The 22,699-nt window shown below is 57.5% G+C and overlaps 2 protein-coding genes, 1 long non-coding RNA gene and 1 other non-coding gene across 4 annotated transcripts; 2 read left to right on the forward strand and 2 right to left on the reverse strand.

The window, feature by feature from the left end:
- Window positions 1–2,081: 2,081 nt before the first annotated feature.
- Window positions 2,082–4,578, forward strand: PRCD (photoreceptor disc component). The gene is made up of 3 exons (XM_023747785.1): window positions 2,082–2,170; window positions 2,468–2,542; window positions 4,560–4,578. The coding sequence occupies exons 1-3, from the start codon at window positions 2,097–2,099 to the stop codon at window positions 4,576–4,578; spliced, it is 168 nt and encodes a 55-aa protein (XP_023603553.1). The 5' UTR covers window positions 2,082–2,096.
- Window positions 4,579–12,468: 7,890 nt separating this feature from the next.
- On the reverse strand, window positions 12,469–13,598 carry LOC106695243. Its single transcript, XR_001346317.2, has 2 exons — window positions 13,418–13,598; window positions 12,469–12,765 (listed from the first exon to the last, which is right to left on the reverse strand). It is a non-coding gene; the product is annotated as an uncharacterized LOC106695243 (long non-coding RNA).
- A 1,185-nt stretch (window positions 13,599–14,783) lies between these two features.
- On the forward strand, window positions 14,784–14,861 carry LOC111824150. Its single transcript, XR_002827254.1, has one exon. It is a non-coding gene; the product is annotated as a small nucleolar RNA R38 (small nucleolar RNA).
- A 4,082-nt stretch (window positions 14,862–18,943) lies between these two features.
- Window positions 18,944–22,671, reverse strand: LOC102438389 (extensin-like). Its single transcript, XM_023747780.1, is given in 4 exon segments — window positions 18,944–19,620; window positions 20,201–20,300; window positions 21,819–22,229; window positions 22,231–22,671. Coding segments are annotated over 2 exon segments (768 nt in total). The 3' UTR covers window positions 18,944–19,620; window positions 20,201–20,300; window positions 21,819–21,902.
- Window positions 22,672–22,699: the final 28 nt, after the last annotated feature.

Raw genomic sequence — 22,699 nt, forward strand, 5'->3', positions numbered from 1 at the left:
TGGTGAACCAAGTTCCAAGAAGAGGCAGCAGGCTGGGCACCAGCGGACCCTGGGAAGGTCAGGGAAAGGTTAGGGAGTCGTGGGGCGGCCCAGCTCTGGAGACATCTCAGCCACCAAGGCCCCCTGGTAGGGAGGGTCCTGGGGTGAAGGAGACACGTTCCGCCCAGGGAGACGGGACTGCGCCTCTGAGCGCCCCAGGGGTCCCACCCGCAGCAGCGGGGGGGGACCAGGTCCCACCTCTGACTCCCTCCCCGCGGAAGCCGGAGGCCGGACTGTGGCGTCTCCTCTGCACCATATGAGGGGATCCATCCGGGGTGCCCAGTGTTCCCCAAGGCTCCCCATGACCTGCCTCCTCACGCCCTGGGGTCCCCCTGCTCAAGCACCGCAAGAGGCTGGCTCTCCTCTCCCCCCCTTCAAAGCAGACACCCTCCCGCGGCCTCGGGGCTCAGGCTCCTTCCTGGAGTCGGGGGCAGTTATGGGCAGGGGCCTCTGGACGCTGCTCCATCTCAGTCGATGGAAGGAAAATCTAGCCTTCATCGAGGACAGTGGTTCTCAACCTTCCTAATGCCACGACCCTTTCATACAGTTCCTCATGTTGTGGTGACCCCCAACCATAAAATTATTTTCGTTGCTACTTCATCACTGTAATTTTGCTACTGTTATGAATCGTAATGTAAATATCTGGTATGCAGGAAGTATTTTCATTGTTACAAATTGAACATAATTAAATCATAGTGATTAATCACAAAACAATATGTAATTATAGATGTGTTTTCCGATGGTCTTAGGCGACCCCTGTGAAAGGGTCGTTCGACCCCCAAAGGGGTGGCGACCCATAGGTTGAGAACCGCTGATCTAGGGGCCTTGGAGGAGGAGAGGGTGGAGGGTTCCGTTTCTTATTATCACTCTCAGATCCAGGTCCCTCTGCCATGGGGACCCTGCACCCCGTCTGGGCCGAGACTGAGCGCACTGCCCTGGGCCACCCCCCTAAACTCCTGACGGTTTCCCAGAACCGGTGCGGCGGCCTTCCCAGGGGCTGCCCCAGAGGTTTCACTGGGACGTGGAAAGCTAGTAGAAGAATTACTTATTTTTATCTCAGTCTTTTAAAATATATATATTTCGATTGATTTCACAGAGGAAGGGAAAGGGAGAAAGAGATAGAAACATCAATGACGAGAGGGCATCATTGATCGGCTGCCTCCTGCACGCCCCACAGTGGGGTCAAGCCCACGACACGGGCGTGTGCCCTTGACCAGGAATCGAACTGTGACCTCCTGGTTCATAGGTCAACGCTCAACCACTGAGCCACGCCAACGGGGCTATTTTCACCCCAATCTTTACAAGTTTTACGTGTGTCTGTGGTGCAGGACGTGTTTGCACAGGAGCACAGCATATAATTCATAAGCGGATGCACAGGTCTGTTTCGTGAGCGCACACTGACGTCCTGCCTGTACTGAAGAAACGCTGGGGGAGCACTGGCCGGAGGGTGGAACGGAACCCCTTAGCCAGCCTTCACTCGCTGGCCTCTTGTCTCTCCGGCTTCATCTACTATTCCTCCCTCTCCTCCTCCCCTGGTGCGTCCCCCGCGTCCCCTGTGACATCACTGCCCTGCTGCCACTTACCTTCCAGTTGCTGGAACGTTGGCTTTCAGGCCCCTGGCAGGGCCTTCGGTCTGAGGAGCACCCTTCCTGCAGCCCAGCTCCTCTTGAAGCTTCCCTGGTGCTGACAGCTCCCAGCGTGCCCGGCCGGCGCCGTTACTTGCCTAAGTCACTCTGTGACGGTGACTGTTTAACTTAGTGCATTGGTCTGGACTACCCACCCCTGGAGGGCCAGGCCCACGTCTAGTCCGTCTACAGCCAGAATAGACCGAGGTCTATTTCCCTGGCATGGGGGGGGCGGGCAGGAGAGAGGGCAGCGGGGCCCAGGGAGGGTAATCGTCTTCACAAGGTCAGGCCTGCCGACCCCAGTAATCAGCTTGAGCCTCCTAATCCATCACAGCAGGAGCGTAGGACGCACAGCAGTGGCCTGGGAGCCGGCAGGGGCCATCTTGGCCTCCTTGGCTGACTCCGCCTGGGAGGGGATGGGGCAGCCGAGCCATGTGCACCACCCTCCTCCTGCTCAGCACCTTGGCTATGCTCTGGCGCCGACGATTCGCCAACCGGGTCCAACCGTGAGAGACTGACTGGGCCATGGGCTGGGGTGGGGGGAGAAACTGCGTGGCCAAGCTGGAGGGGGGCAAGGCTGCCTGCACCTCCAGGGCAGGCGGGGGGGGGGGGCTCCAGGGGTTTGCAGGGACTCCCCGAGAGGCTCCCCCCATCAGAGTAGGGGACTTGGAGCTCTTCAAAGACATTGGCTGCCACCACCTCCGGTCAGTCCCACAGCCCCAGGTGGCCAGGCCCTCCGAGGAGCAGGAGAGGGGCCTGGGCTCCGGCCCACAGCTCTTCCCGCCTGCCCTTCCCTCCCACAGAGAGCCCAGCGAAGTAGACGGGGCTGGGGCCGTCCTGGGCGGCAGCCTGCAGACAGACACCCAGTCCCCTGGCAGGTAAGGCAGAGAGAGTCTGGGATGGAGGAGGGTGTTGCCAAGGAGGGTGTTGTCCTGTTCCCTGTCCCTGTCCCCGCTTGGGGAGGTGCATGGGGGTGCACTGGCTGTGTGCTGGCCCCTGGCCCCCTGGTGTCTGGTAGGCAGGCTCAATGCCTGTGTTCTTTCTCCAGCCTGCCCCCTGGGCCAGAGCTGCTCTGCTTTGCTTGTCCGGGAGGGCAGGTGGCCCCGTCCCTTCGTCCCTTCGTCCCATCGGTAGGACGCTCAGGGGGATTGGAGAGAGGGATGAGGCCGCTCTGCCTTCCCTTCCCTCCCTCTCCGGCTCCACGCCCAGCTTCAGCGGCTCCTGCGGCAGGATTCGCGGTCCAGTCCCCAATAGGAGGCGCATGACATCATCAGCGCCGAGTGTCATTGGCTGCGCAGCCCCTGCCGGCAGGACGCTGTCTCCAGTGGCCAGAAAGTTAGCTCCGCCCCAGGCAGAAGTCCTGTGGCCCTTACAGGGGGTGAAGTTTGGGGAACTTCGGACTTTCCTTCCCTGGGTGACCAGTGTCCTTTGATGAGAGGAGCTCCTATGCCCAACAAAACACAGAAAAACCCACAAATGTTTATTAAGAACATTCTAGTGTGGAGACCGTCTGCAGAGTGCGTTCTCCCTGCAGAAGAGGTGCCGGCCCTGGCACGGCTTCTCTCCCTCCTCGTGGGGCAGAGGCCTGGGGCCCGTGGGCTCAGGGCCCCTGGAAGGTGTCTCCCCGGGCTCAGCCTGTCCGCGCTCCCAGGTCCCTTTCTGGCTGAGGAACCTGCCTGCCGAGGGCCCCTTAGAGGTGGTGCAGACTGGGAGCCCGGAGGCCCTGTCTTCATGTCCGATTCCCCAGGTTCCACGTGTCAGGAGGCCCATTGCCACGTCCTGGGCATGTGTGCCCCCTCCTGGGCCTCCGGGCCAGCTGGGGTGGTCACAGCAGGGCCTGGCTCCTGCGATGGTGCGAGGGGCTGCCACATACGCAGTGCCATCACCGGGCCTCACGCGGTTTAGTCTTGACTTGATGTCCTCTCGCCTGCCAGCCGCATTGTAACCCGCCAGTAGCCTCCTGGTGTCTCAACCACGTTCTCTGTTAACGTGGCCTCGTGGCAGCATAGCCCAGAGCTGTAGGAGGGTCAAAGGGGAAGTTCCTGTAAAATATGCCTGGCTCCAGGCGCAGTCGGTGCTGGGTAAATGGCGGCTGTGCTGCCCCCAAAACCCTAAACCAGTGGTTCTCAACCTTCTGGCCCTTTAAATACAGTTCCTCATGTTGTGACCCAACCATAAAATTATTTTCGTTGCTACTTCATAACTGTCATGTTGCTACTGTTATGAATCGTCATGTAAATATCTGATATGCAGGATGGTCTTAGGCGACCCCTGTGAAAGGGTCGTTCGACCGCCAGAGGGGTCGAGACCCACAGGTTGAGAACCGCTGCCCCAGACCCTCCCTCCAGTCCCACCTGGTTCCAGGCATCGTTTGGGCAGCTTTGCTCTCCGGTGTGTGGCGCTGTCTTTCCCTTACAGCCACCTAGTCTCCAAAGCAACATTGGAGGAAAGATCTTTCCCAGGTGGACAGTCTCCTCTCCCGGGAGAGAGCAGGACCGCGCCATAGAAATTACTGTAGAAATGGACGTTACGGCCCATTGGCCACTCTGCTCTGCTGAGAAGGCCCTGCTCAGCCCCCCACTCCCGGGTGAGGACAGGCTCCTGGCTCCCGGGCGGCCCACACGTGCACGTGCAGCGAGCTCTGGAGTCCGGGCCTGGGAAGGGATCGGGGGGGGGGGGCGCCAGCTGCTGCCGGTGGTCTGATCAGCGCTGTGGGCTGATGCCACTGCCGCTGCTGTCCGGTGGCGTCACTGTATTCTCTCCCCCAACACAGATGAAAGAGAGTTAAAAAAAATGGTGGGGTGACTCACTAGGCATGGGGTGTGAGGAAGAGGAAGGCCGGAAACGTGGGAAGGTCACCCCTGCACCCCGACTCCCATGCTGTTCTCTGTTTAGGGAGAAGCCTGTGGAGTAAGCCCTCACCTGGTCAGGGGCAGCTCAGCCCCAGGAGTGGGATCAGCTGGCCGAGCAGGTAGGCGGGGCCGGGAGCCCTGGAAGGCAGAGGGCAGGGGGCGGGGCTGGGCACAAGGAGGAAGGATGTGCAGGGCCTGGCCCTGTGGGACCGAGTGGGCCAGCTCTAGCCCCGGGTCATGGACAGGGGGTGCGAGTGGGCAGGTGCCCTCCTTCCGTCAGCTTCTACCACGAACCTGTATGTTCGCTGCCAGGTGGCAGTGTTAGTTTGAAGAGCACCACATGCATCATTTCTTTTTTTTTTTAAGATATATTTTATTGATTTTTTTACAGAGAGGAAGGGGGAGGGATAGAGAGTAAGAAACATCGATGAGAGAGAAACATCGATCAGCTGCCTCCTGCACACCCCCTACTGGGGATGTGCCCGCAACCAAGGTACATGCCCTTGACCAGAATCGAACCCGGGACCCCTGAGTCCGCAGGCGGACACTTTATCCACTGAGCCAAACTGGCCAGGGCTCTTTTTTTAAAAAATATTTTTTTTATTGATTTCAGAGAGAAAGGGAGAGTGATAGAAACATTAATGATGAGAGAGAATCATGGATCAGCTGTCTCCTGTACGCCCCCCATTGGGGATGGAGCTCGAAACCCGGGCATGTGCCCTAACTGGGAATCGAACTGTGACCTCCTGGCTCATAGGTCGACGCTCAACCACTGAGCCACACTAGCCAGACCATCATGTGGATCTGGACAGCCTTTTCCAGGCTTGGGGGTGCAGCAGTGCCATGCTGCGGGCCTCTAGGGGAGAGGGCTGCCCGCCTTGGCGTGGGAGAGGTGGCGATCTGGTTGGGTGTCTGCCAGCTCAGGCCCTGGAGTGACCCTGCCCCAGGAGGATGCTGTGGGGGAAGCAGCCGCAGGTGGGGAAAGGGAGCATGAGAAAAGGCAGCACCTGAGAAGGTAGCCCCCTCCCTCTCAGCCCTGGACCCCCATCCTCACTGCTCCCCAGGCCCTGGCTGTGCAAGTCCAGAGGCCGGGCCTGGCTGGGGCAGGCGGGAGGGGCAGAGATGCTCGTTGCTGTAGGATGGACTCCCTTCCTCTGAGCTCCTGGGCACCTCACCTCGGAGGCAGGCCCAGAGGGAGGACTCAGTGGGCCCACGGGGTGGACTGCGCAGCCCCGGCTGGGGCAGGAACAGGGCGAGTGGGAGACAAGGGCCGCCCATTCCTTCTCTGCTCCAGTCCTTGCAAGAACCCAGAGACTGGCCCTGTATCACCCACATCTTAGGAATGAGAACACAGAGAGGCTAACGGGCTTGCCCAGCATCACCCAGCTGGTAAGTGGGGGACCCTGGGCTCCCATGGAGGCTGCACGGGCCTCCCTGGAAGCGCTGAGAGTTCACAGCTGCTGGGGGGAGGCGGGTGTCCCAGCCTGGCCGCCTCTCTGGCTCAGGAGCTCCATGGTAACCCTCAGCCGTGGCCCCGGCTGTGCGGTGGCTCTCACTCCCTGTGGGGTTTGCCTCTCCTGGTCCCCAGAGCTCACGCTGCCACTGGCTGCGCTGCTGAAATGATCAATAAGACAGCCAGTTGGCTTGTGACATGCGTGCCTGCAGCTAGCCACAAGCAGCCCCAGCCCGGCCCTGTGTTTTCTGAGTGTGTGTACATGCGTGTGCGTGTTCCAAGGGGGCAGTAGTGTGTGGGGAGGGGAAAGCACGACGCTTGTTTTTGTCAGCCGGCTGACTGCTCAGTGACGGGAGCCGCCTGGGCCCCCAGCTGCTCTGCCATTTCTCTCCTCACAAGCCTGCCTGATCCCGAGCAGAGATAAAAGCAGATTTCCGCTTCTGCTCCCTGGGATCCAGGCGCAGACCCTGCAGGCAGCTGCTCCCGACCGGCTCTTGCAGCCGTTCATCTTCCACAGCCCCCCCCACCCCCCACCCGCATGCCTCTCTCCCCATCCAGCAGCTGGCCCACCCAGCGCGGGTGCCCCGAGGCCCTGCCCCTGCCGTCAGGAAGCGGGAGATGGAGGGGTTCTCTGGACAGCAGCACCTGGCATCTGAAGGGGAGGAAGGGAAGGGGAGCCCAAGGGGACCACGCGGAAGCCCTGGGGAGGGGCTGCTGGGCCTGTCGGAGCCTCCAAAGTAGGGCAGGTGGAGGCCGGGGAGGAGTCACCCCAGGGCAGGCGCTCTGTGCTGGGACCACGTCAGAGCCCGGCTGCCCACTTGACAGGGGCCGTGGGTTCGAGCCACCTGTCTCAGCGCCTGTCAGCCTGTCCTTCTCCCGGGAGGCAGGGCCTTCCTGGTGACAGGGCTGTCAGGCTGCGGGCCAGAGGGCACTGTGCCCAGACTGTCTGCTCCCTGATCGTCTTCACATCCTCTCTCTCATCCGCGTGCCATGTCCCTGTCACTCCATCTCGCCTCTGCTCTCTGCCATTTCCGAGTTGCCTGTCTCCTTCCACTGGGCTGAGGAACTGGCAGGCCAAGGTCAGCGAGCTGTGCCGGGCTGGCTCCCAGCCCAGACACACAGCCAGTGACACCCCTTTGCAGCGTTCAGAGCGGCTCAGGAGATGGTGGCTCCTCCAGGGACCCACTCCGGATGGAGGGAGGGAGGGAGGAAGGGGCTGGGGGCGGTGGGGGCCCTGGCAGCGGAGTGGGGGTGGGGGGAGGCCATGTGGGCTGGGAGGGAGGGAGGGCTGTCCCCCAGGACGCAGGCTGCTGTAGTGGGAGCAGGTTGTTTACGCTTCCCCCCACACCGGCCCACGCTCCCTCTCATTCCTGGGCCCTCCCAGCGGGCTGTCTGCACAATCTGCCCAGAAAGCGGCTGCCCTGGGCCTAGGACTCCTCTGCAGAAGGTGCCGGGCCCCAACGCCCCTTTCTTGGCCCACTGTCTCCCGTCCCAGGGGTCAGTGTGGAGCCCATGGCCCCGCCGGACGCCATGTCCCCCGGCCTGAGTCCTCCTCCCCTCCCACTTCCTGGAAGAGCCACTGCTTGGAAACGGGAGCAGGAAAGTCCAGGGCTTGGGAGACACCGTCACCGGAGGGAGGGGTCGAGGGCAGTGGGGAGCCGGCCGAGGCGAGGGCGGGTCACTCGTGGTCCGGCTGGAGGAGCGGTTGTGCGGGTTCGAGAGGAGTGAAGCGCTCACACGCCGTGTTCCCCACGTGAGCTGTGTGCTTGTTTGTGCGCTGCCAGTTACCAAGCAACTCGTCATTTCAGAATAATCCCACAGCCAGTCCCGCCCCGACCCCCCTCCTGCCCCGTCTTTACACACACACACACACACACACACACACACACACACACACAATAGCTGGGCAGGGGGCGGGGGCGGGTCTGACACAAATTAGAGGACAGTGGAGGGAGCAACTGCTGGGTGGGGGCCTAGGAAGCCCAGCAGCCAGGAAGGCTGGACGAGAGCACCGGGAGCCTCTGAGCCCAGAACCCACCTCCAGTGGGGCCGTGGCCTGGACACCTCCCGGCAACGGGCTCTGCTTCCAGCAATGAATCCCGGGGAGGACAGGAGGTGGCTGCCCTGTTGCTTCCCGTCCTCCATCTGGAGGCTGGTCTCTGTTGCTGATCTCTGCTGGCGGGAGCCAGTGGCAGGGAAGGCTGCTCCTGGCTGCCCCGAGATTCAGATTCATTCGTAGCAGCAGAGCCAGGTGCCCGGAGGTAGGTGTCCAGGCCACGACCCCAGGGCGGTGCTGTTGGCGGTGCTTCTGTGGCTGGGACTCCGGGCGGCTGTGGTCTCCCCTGGAGACTGGAACACGACCGGAGAGCTGAGGAGGTGGCGGCGGGCGCAGGGCGGGTGCCGCTGCTGCTGTCCTGTCACCCTAGGGTGCAGATGCCACCTCGGGGAGTACCTGCCCATCCCAAACGTGAGCTCGTGTGGAAGTGGGCAGGATGGTCCTGGAGGAGGGTATGTAGCAGAGGCACTGGCCCAAGATGAGGTGGGCACGGCCTACCTGCGGCCGCTCGATGGCATGAGGGCAGGGTACCCCGCTGGCCCACAGGCTCCCAGGGCCCCTCTGCAGGGGCCTCAGGCAGAAGCCCGAGACCTTCAGCTGGAGGAAAGTCATACTTCTTTGGGGGCCTCGAAAGGAGAGTGGCCGAGCGGCTTACGCTGTGGTTCACATTAATGTAATGATAACGGTGCCACTAATATTATTAATAACGGCTGACGTGTCTCACACACTTACGTGCTGGGCACTGTGCCGAGAGCTCTCTCTGAGCCTCGTCTTGTTTATGAGCAGGAGCCGCTGTCTTCTCACTGACCCGACAAGGAAAGGGAGGCTCACAGAGTTGGCTCCAGGGCACGCACAGCCAGGGTGAAGCCAGGACCTGCACCGGGCACCCTCATGCCAAAGCTTGTGCAGCTGTGGGGACACAAGGACCCGAGTCTAGAGCCGGGCGTGACCTGGCGACCAGGGTACGGCGATGAGCTGTGGCCCCGCCCTGGGTGACGCCCTTGCAGGTGGGCTGGGCGGCGTTGGCCAGGGCTCTTCCCTTGGCGCTCTCCCCAGGAGCTTGTCATTCAAGGGCAGACCAGGCTCTCCCATGAAGGACTAGTCCTCGCCTGCCAGTGAGGGGGCGAGGGAGCTGCCTCTCCCGGCTCTGTCCTCAGGGAGGAAGCGGCGGCCAGGGATGACAGTGAGGTCACCACTCGGCCACCCTGCTGCCTCCCTCAGGAGGGGGAGGGGGCTTGAGGAGAAAGGGTTTGTTCTGGACTCTGCAGGGGGAGGGCAGAGCGTGGGGACCCAGGAGGCAGCTTCGAGAGGGACCCGCAAACCTGAGCTGGACACAAGTCCCCGTGCCCAGTGACTGCAGACCCTCTCAGTGGGACACACACGCCCCCTAGTGGGGGTACAGCAAGAGGGCGGCTGAGAGCATTTTAAGAAGATTTGCTGAGGGACTAGGACCCATGAGCCTGGGTAGGAATGGTCAGTCCCGTCTCTATGTGCACACGTGCGCACACACACACACACACTTACTACCACAGGCCGGAGCCAGCTGACCTAAGCATTAAAAAGAAAGATTTCCTCTATTCCACTGGGCATTGACTTAGACAGCGTATTAGGAGCCTCCGGTGCGCATTGTGGGGCGTGTGCTGGGCGCTGGGAGTGACCCGGTGATGCAGGAGGCAGTGCCTGCCCTCCAGTTAGTACAGGGGCAAGGTCCCCACAGAGGAGGCCCAGTGCTGCCCGCTCCGCAGCTGGCTGGTCATGTGACCCTGCCTGCTCTGGACCGCAATGTCCCCGTCTCAGGAGCATGTGTGGAGCCCGGGTGGGCCGTGCTGGGGACGTCAGGACTACCGCCCCTCCTCGGGAAAACCCCTGTCCAGGGAGATGAAGGGAGGGTGGCCCTCTGGGGCCCACAGAGCCTCCCAATCCACAGAGACACCGTGGGCCGCTCCGAAGGCGCTGACAGACTCGCCTACTCGACGAGCGTTCCGGAGTGCCCGTGTGCCAGCTCCTGTGGGTACACGATGAATTCAGACGTCCTGGCACAGACCAGCAGAATACTGGGCGGAATGTAAGAAACGCGCTGTCGACCACAGGCAGCAGCCAGGACCGGGACCCCAGGACGCCTTGGCGCCCGCCGCAGCCAGCCACGCAGCCACGGGCCTCACCGAGGGGAGGAGACGAGCTCAGAGCTCGGACAGCGTGGCGTTCCCAAGGACGTGCACACAGATCAGTGGGTCCCAACGCAGATGCCACGAAGGCGACTCAACAGAGAAAGGAAAGGCCCCTCCACAGACGACAGGAAGCACTAACCATAAGAGGAAAAATGGATTCATTGGACTTGGTCAAAATTCTTGGAAAGACTGGGAGAAAATATCCGCCAAGCAAACAGCCGAGGAAGGACCTGTATCCAACATATAGAGAGAAATTTTACAATTTAATATAAATAAGACAGCCCATCAAAAGGGGGAGGGTTTTAATAGACATGTCACACAAAAAGTATACATATGGCCAATCAACACAGAGAGATGTTTGACATGGTAAGTCATCAGAGAAATGCAAATCAAACTCTCGAGGCACTACTAATGTTAACCACCAAAAATGGTTTAAATTAAAGACTGACCATAATAGGTGTTGGGCTGGTTTGGGACAACTGTTACATCTGCTTGGGAAGCAAACCAGCTTAGCAGTTTCCTGTGAAGTTATCCATGAGGAATGAAAATTCATGTTCACACAAGGATTTATGCAAAACTGTTCACAGCAGCTTTCGTAATAATAGCTCCAAGCCTGGAAGCAACCCAGATACGCGTCAACAAGTGAGCAGATAAAGACTGTGGTATGTTCACATAATGGAATAATAGTCAGCAATAGAAAGGAAATGAACTACTGATGTAAGCCACAACGTGGATAATTGAGAGAAGCCAGACATAAAAGAATACCCACTGTATGAATCCATTTGTATGAAATTCTAGAACAGGCCAAACTAATCCATAGTGACAGAAAGCAGACCAGTGGTTGCCTGGATACGGAGACTGGCTGCAAAAATGGTAGGAAGGTGCTCTTTGGCGTGACGACATGTCCTAAATTGTGATTGGGGTCGTGGTTGTGTGGGTGTATATGTGTATTGGATTATTGAACTGTACATTTTACACGGATGCAATGGTATGTAATAAAGATGACTTAAAGAGTTAAAAAGAAGCAACACAAGAATGAAGACCTGATCCTTGTCTTGCTCACGGTCGAGTAGAAAAGTCAGACTGGGAAACAAATAATCATAAAAGAGTGAATATTTAAAGAAGTATGTTCAGCCCTAGCCGGTTTGGCTCAGTGGATAGAGTGTCGGCCTGTAGACTGAAGGGTCCCAGGGTCGATTCCGGTCAAGGGCACATGCCTGGATTGCAGGCTCGATCCCCATAGGGAGCCTGCAGGAGGCAGCCGATCGATGCTTCTGTCTCATCACTGATGTTTTTTATCTTTTTCTCCCTCTCCCTTCCTCTCTGAGATGAATAAAAACATATTTAAAAAGAAGCGCGTTCAAATAACAGGAGTTCCGTTTCTTGCCCGATTCCCACGTGCCAGGCCCCTGCGAGGTGCGTCCCCAGCACAATCCTGAAGAGTCTGCTCAGCTTGTGAGATGGAGGAACAGCTGCCGGGCTGCCAACTAGCGGTGCCTGCCGGGCCACCGTGCCCGATGTGAGCAGCCAGCGGCCTGGGATATACCTCCCCTCCTTCACGTTCTTACTAATAGAATTAAAGACCCGCTCCAGGTTAAGAAATGAACATATGCCAAAGACTCCGCTGTCTATTCCTGGGGGTTTCGGACACCATGTCTTCAACCCGGCCAGTGAAGGGAACTCGGTGAGCTGCGCACGTGACCACAGCGGGCACCCTGACTAGATTTCTCCTCTGCACTCAGAGAGGACTCCTGCCCTGTCACTAAACTGTGCGGCTCTTTCCATGTCAATACATATAGGCCTTTACTAAGTAGTGTAATAGCTGGGTAGCAATGCCACCAGATGTAAGACTCCCATGTCCAGACCCCGCCAGCAGCCGAGTGCAATGAAATCACAGCAACATGAACACTTGGTCTCAACAGTTCTGAGCCCTTGCTTGCATTCGGACGTATTCTTTTTAAAAAAATATATTTGTATTGATTTCAGAGAGGAAGGGAGAGGGAGGTAGAAACATCAGTGATGAGAATCACTGGTCGGCTGCCCCCTACTGGGGATTGATCCTGCAACCCAGGCATGTGCCCTGACCGGGAATGGAACTGTGATCTCTTGGTTCATCATGAGGCCCAACCACTGAGCCACACCGGCCAGGCCGAGTTTCCTCTTTAAGTCTGAAATGACAGGGGCTTAGTTTGCAGGGAGAGAGAACCCATTCTTCCTCCCAGTATGATACAAAGTAATGTCTTCAAGGGTAAGACAGAGAAACGTTAACAACCAATTTCACAAGATAGACTTTATTGCTGGGTTCATGATTATTTGTTCAGTACATACTGGGAGCAAAGACAGCGGAATATCAAGTAGGCACGGTGAGGAAATTAACAAAGAAAGAAATGATCATTAAAAAAGACTTCTCTCGCCTCAAAGGGCTCGTAATCAAATGAAGGGAGTCAAACGTAAACAGACGCGAAAACTTGAAAACAAGCACCTGCGACGTATGACCGGACGGACGAATTATCCTGCATTACGGTGCAGAGAATAATCCAGACGAAATACCGCCGAGGGCACAGCTGAAGAGCTGGGAGGATGGGGGGAGAGCAATGAGAAAGGGCTCACATTTAACCTGATTTCCGGGTCCGCGTGGACTCTGGCCCTGGCTCTAGTTGTTGTTTTGCCCTATTGTTGTTTCAAAAATGAGGCCAGGGCAGTTGCCTGAAAAATAACATTCAGAAGTACCAGCGGGTGTTACATTATTCTCTATTCTTTTTCAAAATGTAATTATTTTTCCTTCTCAATACTGGCAGCGGGACCCATGGCACCCCGCTTCGGGGGAATTCAGAGCAGCCCGGCCCCTGGCTCTCGGGCGCCCCCTGCCGCCCGGGCCTCACCGCGCTCGCCCCAACGTGAAAAGCAGCTGAGCGGGGCGGGGAACAATTCTCCGCGATCCTTCCCTCCCCTTCACTAAAGCAACCAACCACGCCCGGTGACCCCTCCCCGCCCCGACTGAAATCCACAGGGCGATTTAGATGAGATCCAGCGGTGCCTCAGTTTCCTCATGGGTCCCCCTCGTGGGGCCCCCTCGAACTTTCTGCGTCCACCACCACCCCCAGCCCTCCCAGCCTCGGTAGCCAAAGCGACCGTCCATCTTCCTTTTCAAACGGCGGGAACTTCACAGATCAGGCCTCCCACCCCGGGAACTCTACTGCCTCTGGTGGTGGCCACCATCTTACCCCCGGCTCCAGGGTCGCGCCGAAAATGCGGCTACCCCCAGCGGCTGTTGTTTTGGACTACGTTTCCCATCAGCCCTTTCGCAACATCGCGAGAGTCCCAGCGAGACCGCCGAGAAGACTTGCGCGCAGGCGCGGCCCCGCCCTCTTCCCGAGGCCGGCCGCGTGGCTGGAAGTCATGGCTCCTTCTGTCCGGGCCCGGTTCGGCGAGCAGCCTCGGGCCTCAGGCCTTTGGCAAGGGTAAGGCTGCGGAAGCGGGAACACGGGGTCTTCTTTGGGCGCCAGCACACGTGGCCTCCCTTTTTCAGGGGCGAAATGGTGACGCCAAACCTCTCATCCTCCTGACAGGGTGGTTGGGAGGATTAGCTAACATGTTGGATGAGAGCCCTGACCGGTTTGGCTCAGTGGCTAGAGCGTCGGCCTGCGGACTGAAGGGTCCCGGGTTCGATTCCGGTCAAGGGCATGTACCTTTGTTGCGGGCACATCCCCAGTGGGGGGTGTGCAGGAGGCAGCTGGTCGATGTTTCTCATCAGTGTTTCTAACAATCTATCCCTCTCCCTTCCTCTCTGTAAAAAATCAATAAGATATATTTATAAAAAAATATTTTTAAAAAAAGATGTTGGATGAGAAAACGCTTTCCAAACGCCGCGAGGTTTTACGGTTGAAGGGAGAGAGCTCAAGCCCGCCTTTGGGGGGAGGGCCCCCCCCCGCGCAGCCCCCTGTGGACTGAGCTTGCAGCCCGGGCCCTGAGGGGGGTCCCGGGTCCGCCCGAGGCGCCGGCAGTGGCAGGTGTTAATTCAGGTCGCCAGTGTTCACGTCTGGACGCCTGACTTCCTCCTCGAGTGCCTGGAGAGCCGCCCCAACCAGATTCTAGAGAATTCTGCATTTAGCCATCGACGGGACCGGAGACTGGAAAGCCGCGTTTCTACAAAGAACCTTACACGGTCATTTTTTCCTTCCCCGCAGGCCTGCCTGTAGCATCTGCGGAGACAGAAGCGGACCTGCAGGTTGAAGCTTAAAAGGACTGGAATGAATGGAGCCCCGAAATGAGTAAGAATGGCGGGGTGCAGGCAGGATCTGGGAGGGTACCAGGAATGAGAAAGCCGAGATGGTGGGGAGGCCCCTCACATACAGCCGTCTAATACTCCGCCTCGCACTTGATTGGGAAGTTGAACTTCAGAATAAGGTCCATTCTGTGCACAAATGCTGGCATACATCTAGCATCCGGAAGTGAGGGGTCTGTGCCAGTGTGCCGTGGGGGCCGCTAGGTGTCGCTGTTTGAAACTTAGTGGAAACCATTGCATGGGGGCGTGAAGGGAGCCTTGGAAAGGGGAGTCGGCTGGCTGGGGTTTAGAAGTGTGGGTTACAGCGGAGCTGAGGATGATTTAAAGTTATCCCTGTCGGAAAGGGCTTCCTCTGTGAAGAGTTCTGACCTGCTGAGGCTCAGCTGTGTAAACGCCAGTCTTGAGAATAAATGCCTGACCATTGTTCCTAGTAGAATGAGACCTATGTTACCCCATTTCTCCTTCGGGCTAAAGGTGTTGGCTGTGGGCTTTGAGAAGTCACGTGAGAACCATCATCTTCAGATGCTGAGTGTAAGGATCTTCGTGATGGAGATTTCTGTAAACGGTAAGGTTTTTAGCTCTTTCACTGACTTGTGTAGGTCACGACCTCTTTTAAGGTTTGGTCGGCTAGATCTGGGAGATGTGTGGGTCTTTCCGGGTTGTCACTGCCCAGCTAAGGGAAGTAAGTAAGGAACTCTTTGCTATGCTCCTTGCCAAGCAGTCTCACCCACAGTATTTGTTACAACTGTTGTGAGAATTAGGTTAGACCAGTGGTTCTCAGCTGGGGGCAGGCGGTGTGGCTGGGATCCGGTGGGGGCTGCTCAGTGTTCTGCAAAGCACAAGTCAGCGCCCGCACAAAAGCACTGTCCACCCAGGATGTCCGTAGAGCTGAGATTGTAACCCTGTATCAGACCAGCTTGAGTGATTTGAGCTCTAGCCTCTGCCGGTCCCAGATAACCACACAGCCTTATTCATTCATTTGCAAAGCAGGGTCAGTGCTTCCCAGACCTGTCTGTGTGACAGAACCACCTACGAAGTGTTACAATATACACATTCCTGGACCCCACCTCCAGCCCTGGATGCGTGGGCCCAAGAATCACGCGTGGCAGTGTGGGCGCAGGCACGGAGGACTAGATGATGGGATCTACTTTCAGCCCCGATTTTTGTTACAGCGAGATTATAGGACTGGCTGTGTTTAACCAGCTCTCGGGGCAGATCCATAATCCTCTGTCTTAAAAAACAGAAAGCCACATGCTTGCTCTGCACAGAGAGGAGTGAGAGAGAAACGGCTTCCTGGCCTCAGGCACCGTTTGTGGTGCCTAAAGGAGTAATCTGCACTTAACTGACACAGGACAGACCCTTAGACTATATACCCCCCGGGCGCAGCTGTAAGACACGTGGTGCTGAGGGAGACCCTGCCTTTCAAAGGACAGGAACTGCCCTGGCCAGTCTGGCTCATTGGATAGAGTGTTGGCTCTCAGACCAAACGGTCTCAGGTTCGACTCCTGGTCAAGGGCACGTACCTTGGTTGAAGGCTCGATCTCCGGCCCTGATTGGGGTGCATGCAAGGAGGCAACCACTCAACCTGTCTTTCTCACATCGATATTTTTCTCTCCCCCGCCCCCCTAAAAATCAATGGAAGAATGTTCCCAGGGGAGGATTATCAAAAAATAAAAGCATGAACTGTCGATGTGTCAGGTCTGGACACTGGGTACATCTAGCACTAGATATGGTCAGGTTTTGCCCTTGAGGGAAAGTACCTTCTAATCCAGTAGATTTCGTTGAATGAGCGTTCTCACAAGGGGAGTAAAGCAGAGTTTGGTGAGAAAAATAGTTGCATGTGCTGTGGGCTGGCAGATTGGTGGGAGCCGAGTCCGTGATGATGAGTTATCCCTGTCTGAAGGCAAAGAGGCCTTCAGTGTGGAATTTGGATGTCTGAGACTCCGTTTCCCAAGCTTCTTATAGATAATTAGGCCTGGTTGGAAAGTGAGTTTCTTGAGTCGGTTTTTCTTTGCAATTTCTCCTCGCCAGGGGCGGTCCAGCCTTGGTTTCGGACCCGCGACGGACCCTCCAGGAGAAGCCTCTACGCGGCAGTAAGTGGCCCTGGGCCTAGAGTGGGGTTTTTTACGGACGAAACGACTTTCTGCACAGGCTTGGGGTGATCGTTTTGCTTCCCTGCCCGGGACTTGGGGTTCTGCTAAGTGGCAAGGAGACTAACACAGGTGTTTTCTTTGTCAGATGCCTGCGGTGTGAGGCACAGAACTGAGCTGCTTTGCCCGAAGCAAGTGAAACGGTTCCTCCCGTTGTAAGTTCCTGTTTCCGTCTCACCCGACTTTGTCCCCAAGAAGCCCCCAAGCCTATGATGGTTCGTTATCCCTGTCTGAACCTCTCACTGAGGGAGAACAGTCTGTTCTGAGGCTGGCGGTGGCTGGGCCCTGTGCTCTTACAAGTTCCGGTTTTATCAGGGATCAATCACACTGAATGGATTCCAAAGGAAACTGGATACCCGTGGGGCCCCAGGCCAGCGCCTCAGCTCTCTGCAGCTTGAAGGCCAATGGCGTGGCTGCCGTCACGCTTTAGGCCCCTGGATTAATGTCTCTGAGGGACGGGCTATGTGAGAGATGGCAGAACTGGGCAGTGGCCAGGATTTGGCTTAGGGTCTTGTGGAACAAGAGTGCTTGTCACATCTTTCAAGAAATCGGAGGGAGTCAGTGCCTGCAGCTGTGCAGGGAGAGTCCTGGGGCCGCTGGCCTCTCGCCTTTGCCCCGGGGCCTGCCCTAACTTCTATCACGTGTCCCAGGTGCTTAGCACCAGGTCTCCTAAGGTTGGCTCAGATCGCGCCGGAAAGGCATGACTGGCATGTGGGCAGGAAGGGATCAGTGGCTTGGACATGGCTTAGTGCCAGCTTGAAGTGGCACCGCTTGAAAGTGGGGTGTGTTTGGGCTCTTTATATTCAAGGCCACATGTGTGTTTGGTCACCATGGAAGCTATATTTGGGGTGAGGTTTGGTGAACCTGAAAACTGGCCCCAGCAGCTTACAGCCCAACAAACTGAAAGGGCATGTTACTAAATGGGGAAACCTCACAAGTTTTACATCTGGAGCAGGTGATGCAAATGTCCCTGGTGCTTTGTGGCTGGTCTTGACTGGCCACTTCCCAAACACTGCTGCCCCCTCCCCCTCCAACACGGTCTCCTGAAAACAAGCTGCCCATCATCTGGGGGCCTCACCGGCCATGGAACTACCTGACGGCACCCATCGTGCCTTCATGCACAGGGGCGTCCTGGGTTTGAACGAGCACCTCTGTGGCTGCCTTTTCTCTAACTTGGTGGATTCTTTAAAGTCAGTCTGAGTCAGTCAGTCTGTCGGCTGTTGTGTCACATGATTCTCTGGTTTTACAGGTGACCTCCCAGTTGTGCCGGCCGGATCCGCGCAGCCTCTGTTGCTAATGTTAATGCCTGGAAAGTGTTTCTCCCTGAGGAGAATCCTTTCAGAGCTCTGTGGACTTCATCTTCAAAAATAGCCAGATGATTCGAGAGCAAATGAGTTTATCCCAGAAAATTAGTGAAATTGGGGTATAACTAAGAACATTGGGAAGCTGCAGTGTGGGGGTCGATATTGGTTACACGTGTGTTGGCGGGACTGCAGTGACGGTGGATGGAGGTAATTAACATGTGCTGAGTGTGCTCTTGCGGGAAGCAGAGGCTCCGCCTAGAAAAACATTTCTCAGAGTGGAATTCTTAAGGCAATGTGTCTTGGGCTTAACTTTTGAAGCACAAATAAACATTTTCAAATGACGGGCATTGTGGGTTTCAGATGGAGACCCACACAACAACAGTATATTGTGACTCAGTAACATTCCTTGGTAAATGAGTTTCATAGACTAATAGTTGGGTTTAACGGTAACCAGGATGCAATCAGATGTGTTGGGGTGAAGTTGATTTTATGCCCCTTTAATGGGTGGCCACAGGCCGGGTCCTGGTCCCTGGGGGACGGGTCGTTGCTGCCTGGGGAAGGCTGCCTACCAGCCAGCCGTGGAGACCCCCAGCCCCGCACAGTGCGGGCATCAGACTGTCCTGGAAGCTGCCTGGTTGCTGGGGGGTTGCGGGGGATGGTGACTGGTGGTGTGGCGGGGGGATCCCAGGGCTTAAGGGCTGGGCAGTGATAGCTTGGCTTCCAGTAGGAGCCTATATAATGCCTAAGTGAAACTGCCTATCAATTAAGTTCAAATTGTGGCACCATGATGATCAATACAGAGTAAGGGGTTTCATTACAGGATGCCATCCTTTTGGTGGCAAGGTGGCAATATATCTGTAACGGGCATCCCCTCAGATGGGGGGGCAACCTTCTGTGCACTCGGCCCCGTCAAATACCAGAACCTTCCCGTGGTTCTGGAGTTCTCTGGTCTCCACGCTACACCCCTGCATGGTATCACGGCGTGCTACTTCCACCTCAACACACAACGAAGACGGCCATCCATCATTTATGCAATTACCTGGTTTCAGATTACATTCTGCCTTTTGCGCTCCCTCTTTCTCATGGCGCTCATGTATGTCGGTCATGGTCTAGAAAGGTAGACGTGTCCTTGAGCTGAATTGCCTTGGAGGTTGCATGTTCGCGGGAGGACTGGCTGGGAGTGTGCAGGTGCTCGTGATGGAGTGTGGCTGAGTCCTCCATTGACTTCCCAGTGCTGCTCAGCACCTGTTGGTCTTGAGGCTCAGCTCTTGGGAGTGTTCTCTTCCGTTTTAAACAAAGCCAGTGGGACAGTCCATTCTCCCTTGACCCAGGGGGTGTCTGTCTCAGACGTGGGGGGCTTTCTTGCATGAACCAAGGGCAAGATAGGGTGTTTCACAATGAACAGGCTTCAGTGGTAGTCAGACACCCACCTCAGTGTCACCTGAGGGAAGGAGTGGGTCTCGGGGAGTTGGCTTCGGCCCTTTGAAGGGGACTGGCCCCCAGCTCAGCAAGAATCAAGCTCGGTGCTGGTACAGCTGCAGGACGCCGGCCTTGTGCAGGTCCCACCACAGAGCTGCCTCCAGGGACAGATCGTGATTTGCATAGAATACCAGTGGCTGCTTAACTCGATCGAAGTAGTGGTCGGAAAACTTCCGGTAGTTACTTGTGATGAATCCATAGGCACTAACCTGGACAAAGATGGGCATTGAGCTGCTGCGTGCAGACTCATGTCAAGTGACATGGATTCAGGAAAGCCCAGTCCTGCCCCCCGCCCCCCGCCTTATGCCTGTGAAGATGCAGGTGAACGGGTGCAGCTCATAAGTGAAGTGCGACTCCTGCTGTACAGCAGGGACGAGGTGTGGGGCCAGAGCCCTGTGGCCTCAGTGGGGGTCACTGCCTGCCTTTGAAAACGGCTGAGTCTTCCCTGTGGCTCCAATGGAACGCCCCACCCACCTCTAAAGTGTCCCCATCAATGCGTGTCCCCGCCCAGGTCTGGAGAAGGCTGCTTTCAGAAGAGCAGTTTGTAATGTGTCTTGGATGCTGCATAGAATGGCTGCCCTGGGACAAGGGCGTGAAAGAAGGAAGTGTGGGCAGGGGCTGGCCCCCAAAGGACCCTGGGTATTGGATGCGACTCTCCCCTGCCTTCCCTAGACCCCTCCTGCAGCCGGGGGATCAGGTCTGAGGTGCCGCCTCGTGTGGGCTCTGGGGTAAGTCCGGTTCCATCCACACCTGGACTCTGCGGCTGTGGATTCCCGAGAGGCCGCTTACCTGGTCACAGGTATGTAACGCTGTCAGCAGCATGAGGGCCCCAGTACTAGGCATATATAAGTCTTTAAATTTTGAGATAATCCGCTTTGATTTCAAAAACCTGGAAGCAAAACGGCATCGAAACTCAGACATTTAGGTCTTGCACAGCAGCTTGGTAGTTACGCCATTACAGTGACCGACTCGGAAAGGCCAGGCAGTTCCTGGCCCTTCTCCCATCAGGTCTCTTCTTGGGGAAACTGATCCTAAAGACCACAGTCTCCTTTGATTGACCCACCCCCTTAGATGACGGGGTGAGGAAGGGGAGCGGGCCCATCCACAGGGGAACCTGCTTCCTCCTAGCAGCCTGCATCCAGCCTGGCTTGTGCCACCTCCTGCCTCCACCCTGGGCTACTGAGTAACCACAGCGCTAGGGCACAGGCGGCCTGCGTTTAGTCTGAGACCTAAGTTCCTCCCTATCCCCACACTCCTGGCCAAACAGGAACCACAGAGGCCCTGTGACTGGAGTCACTGGTGAGGTAGCACAAGAGTGACACCCCCTCCCCCATTGGTGACCACAGGCCCTGGCCTCAGCCCTGGATTCACACCGAGCTCCTCCGGCAGACCTGGCCTCAGCGTGTCCTCTGCACGTGGCTGTGACTGCTGGGCCCCCGCTGCCCAGGCCCACCTGGACCCTCACCGCTCCCGGGGTGCTCGCCTCGGCTGCAGCAGCTTTCTCACCCAGCTGCTGCACTAGTGACCCTTTAAAGGGCCTGGTTCATATCAACCTATGAACCAGGAGGTCACGGTTTAATTCCGGTCAGGGCACGTGCCCGGGTTGCAGGCTAGATCCCCAGTGGGGGGCAGGAGGCAGCTGATCAGTGATTCTCCCTCTCCCACTCTCTCTGAAATCAATAAGAATACATTTAAAAATAAAGGGCCAATCTTGGCTGCAGGGGTGTCCTGTGCATTACAGGCTGTTCAGCAGCAGCCCTGGCCTCTACGTACTAGTGGTGCTTGCACTCGCCTAGTGCCAACCAAAATGTTTCCAGGTGGACCAGTGGCCCTGCCCCGCCACGGAGAACCACGGGCAGGGACACCGAATGAGATCAGGTCTTGTTCCCTGGCTCCTCCCTGTGCTCACCTTAAGCCTGAAGATGGTGGCAGCTCAGCTTCCGCTACTGCCCCACACCTCATGGTAGCCCACACCCAGCCTGTGCCTTTATAAACAGCCCTGGCGCCCCGTCGGCGTGGCTCAGTGGCTGAATGTCGACCTATGAACCATGAGGTCTCGGTTCGATTCTTGGTCAGGGCACATGCCAGGTTGCAGGCTAGATCCCCAATGGGGGGTGTGCAGGTGGCAGCCAATCAATGATTCTCTCCCATGGATGTTTCTCTCTCCCTTCCTCTCTGAAATCAGTAAGTTGGTTTTTTTTTAAATAAACAAACAGCCCTGGCAAATCAACCTTGAGGGTTTCCCGTTCCCCTGATTGGTGCCCACCACCTCCATCGAGGTGCTGAAGTAGCTAAACCAATGACAAGGCTTTGGCACCTGCTTGGCGTGTGGCCCTGGCTCGGTTAGAGCAGATGGGCCTGAAGGGAAGGCCGGCAGTGCGGGGGCGCTGCCACCCCGACCACCTACCTCTCCGTCAGGTAGCTGATGAAGGCTGGATGGAGTAGCTTGAATTTGCTGGCAGAGGCTTCTGGTCCGAAATAGGTCTGAGGCCTATTTTGGGAGGAAGCGGACGGAGCGGTTCAGGCTCTCGTACTGCATGGAGAGGTAGCCGCCCGAGCGGCGGCGGGGCAGGGAGCGGTAGTAGAAGCGCGGCTGCGAGTAGTAGCGGGAGAAGGGCGTGTAGAAGGTGGCGGGCAGCACCGAGGGCACCACCGGCGGCTTGGAGCCCACCAGCACGTCGATGGGCAGCTTGTAGGTGAGCGAGCACGGGGGCGTGAACAGGTTGGGAGGCGTCGGGAAGTTGTTGATGGCGTTGGGGTAGTGGGGCGGGGGCTGGAGGAGAGGGAGGTAGAGGGACCTCGGGGCGCCGGGTGCGCGGGGGGGACTGGGGGGGCTGGCACAGGGGCAATGCAGACGTGGGGGGCTGGTAGAAGGGGGGCTCCCTCATGAAGCGGGGCACGTACGGGGTGATCTGGGACGGGATACCTGGAATGGACCCGATGTAGGAGCCCGAACCCATAGGGCTGTAGGAGGGGGACCTGGAGGAGCGCCCGGGGGGCGTCTGGGAGTTGGGGGGCGTCAGGGAGTTGTTCCGGGAGGCAGGTTTCAGGCCAGACTGGGAGGGAGACTTGGAGGCGGGGGGAGTGGCGGTTGGGGGAGATGCTCGAGACACGTGTTGGGAATGAGGGCTGGGGTTCAGGGAGGGAGCCCGGGAGGGGGGCTGCGAGGGGGAGGGGGTAGGAGGGTGGGAGGGCGGGCGGGAGGAGGACCGGGTGGGGGTCGGGGACGGGGCTGAACCACCCGAGCTGGTGTAGAACATGGTTGGCAGGGCTGCTGTTGTGGTTGGT

Source organism: Myotis lucifugus, unplaced genomic scaffold (assembly GCF_000147115.1).
Source record: "Myotis lucifugus unplaced genomic scaffold, Myoluc2.0 scaffold_975, whole genome shotgun sequence".
In the NCBI taxonomy this organism is placed as follows: Eukaryota; Metazoa; Chordata; class Mammalia; order Chiroptera; family Vespertilionidae; genus Myotis; species Myotis lucifugus.

Coding starts and splice junctions, on each gene's coding strand:
- PRCD (XM_023747785.1), top strand. CDS start 2,097: ATGTGCACCACCCTCCTCCTGCTCAGCACCTTGGCTATGCTCTGGCGC. Junction 2,171..2,467: donor TTCGCCAACCGGGTCCAACC/GTGAGAGACTGA, acceptor TCCCTCCCACAG/AGAGCCCAGCGAAGTAGACG.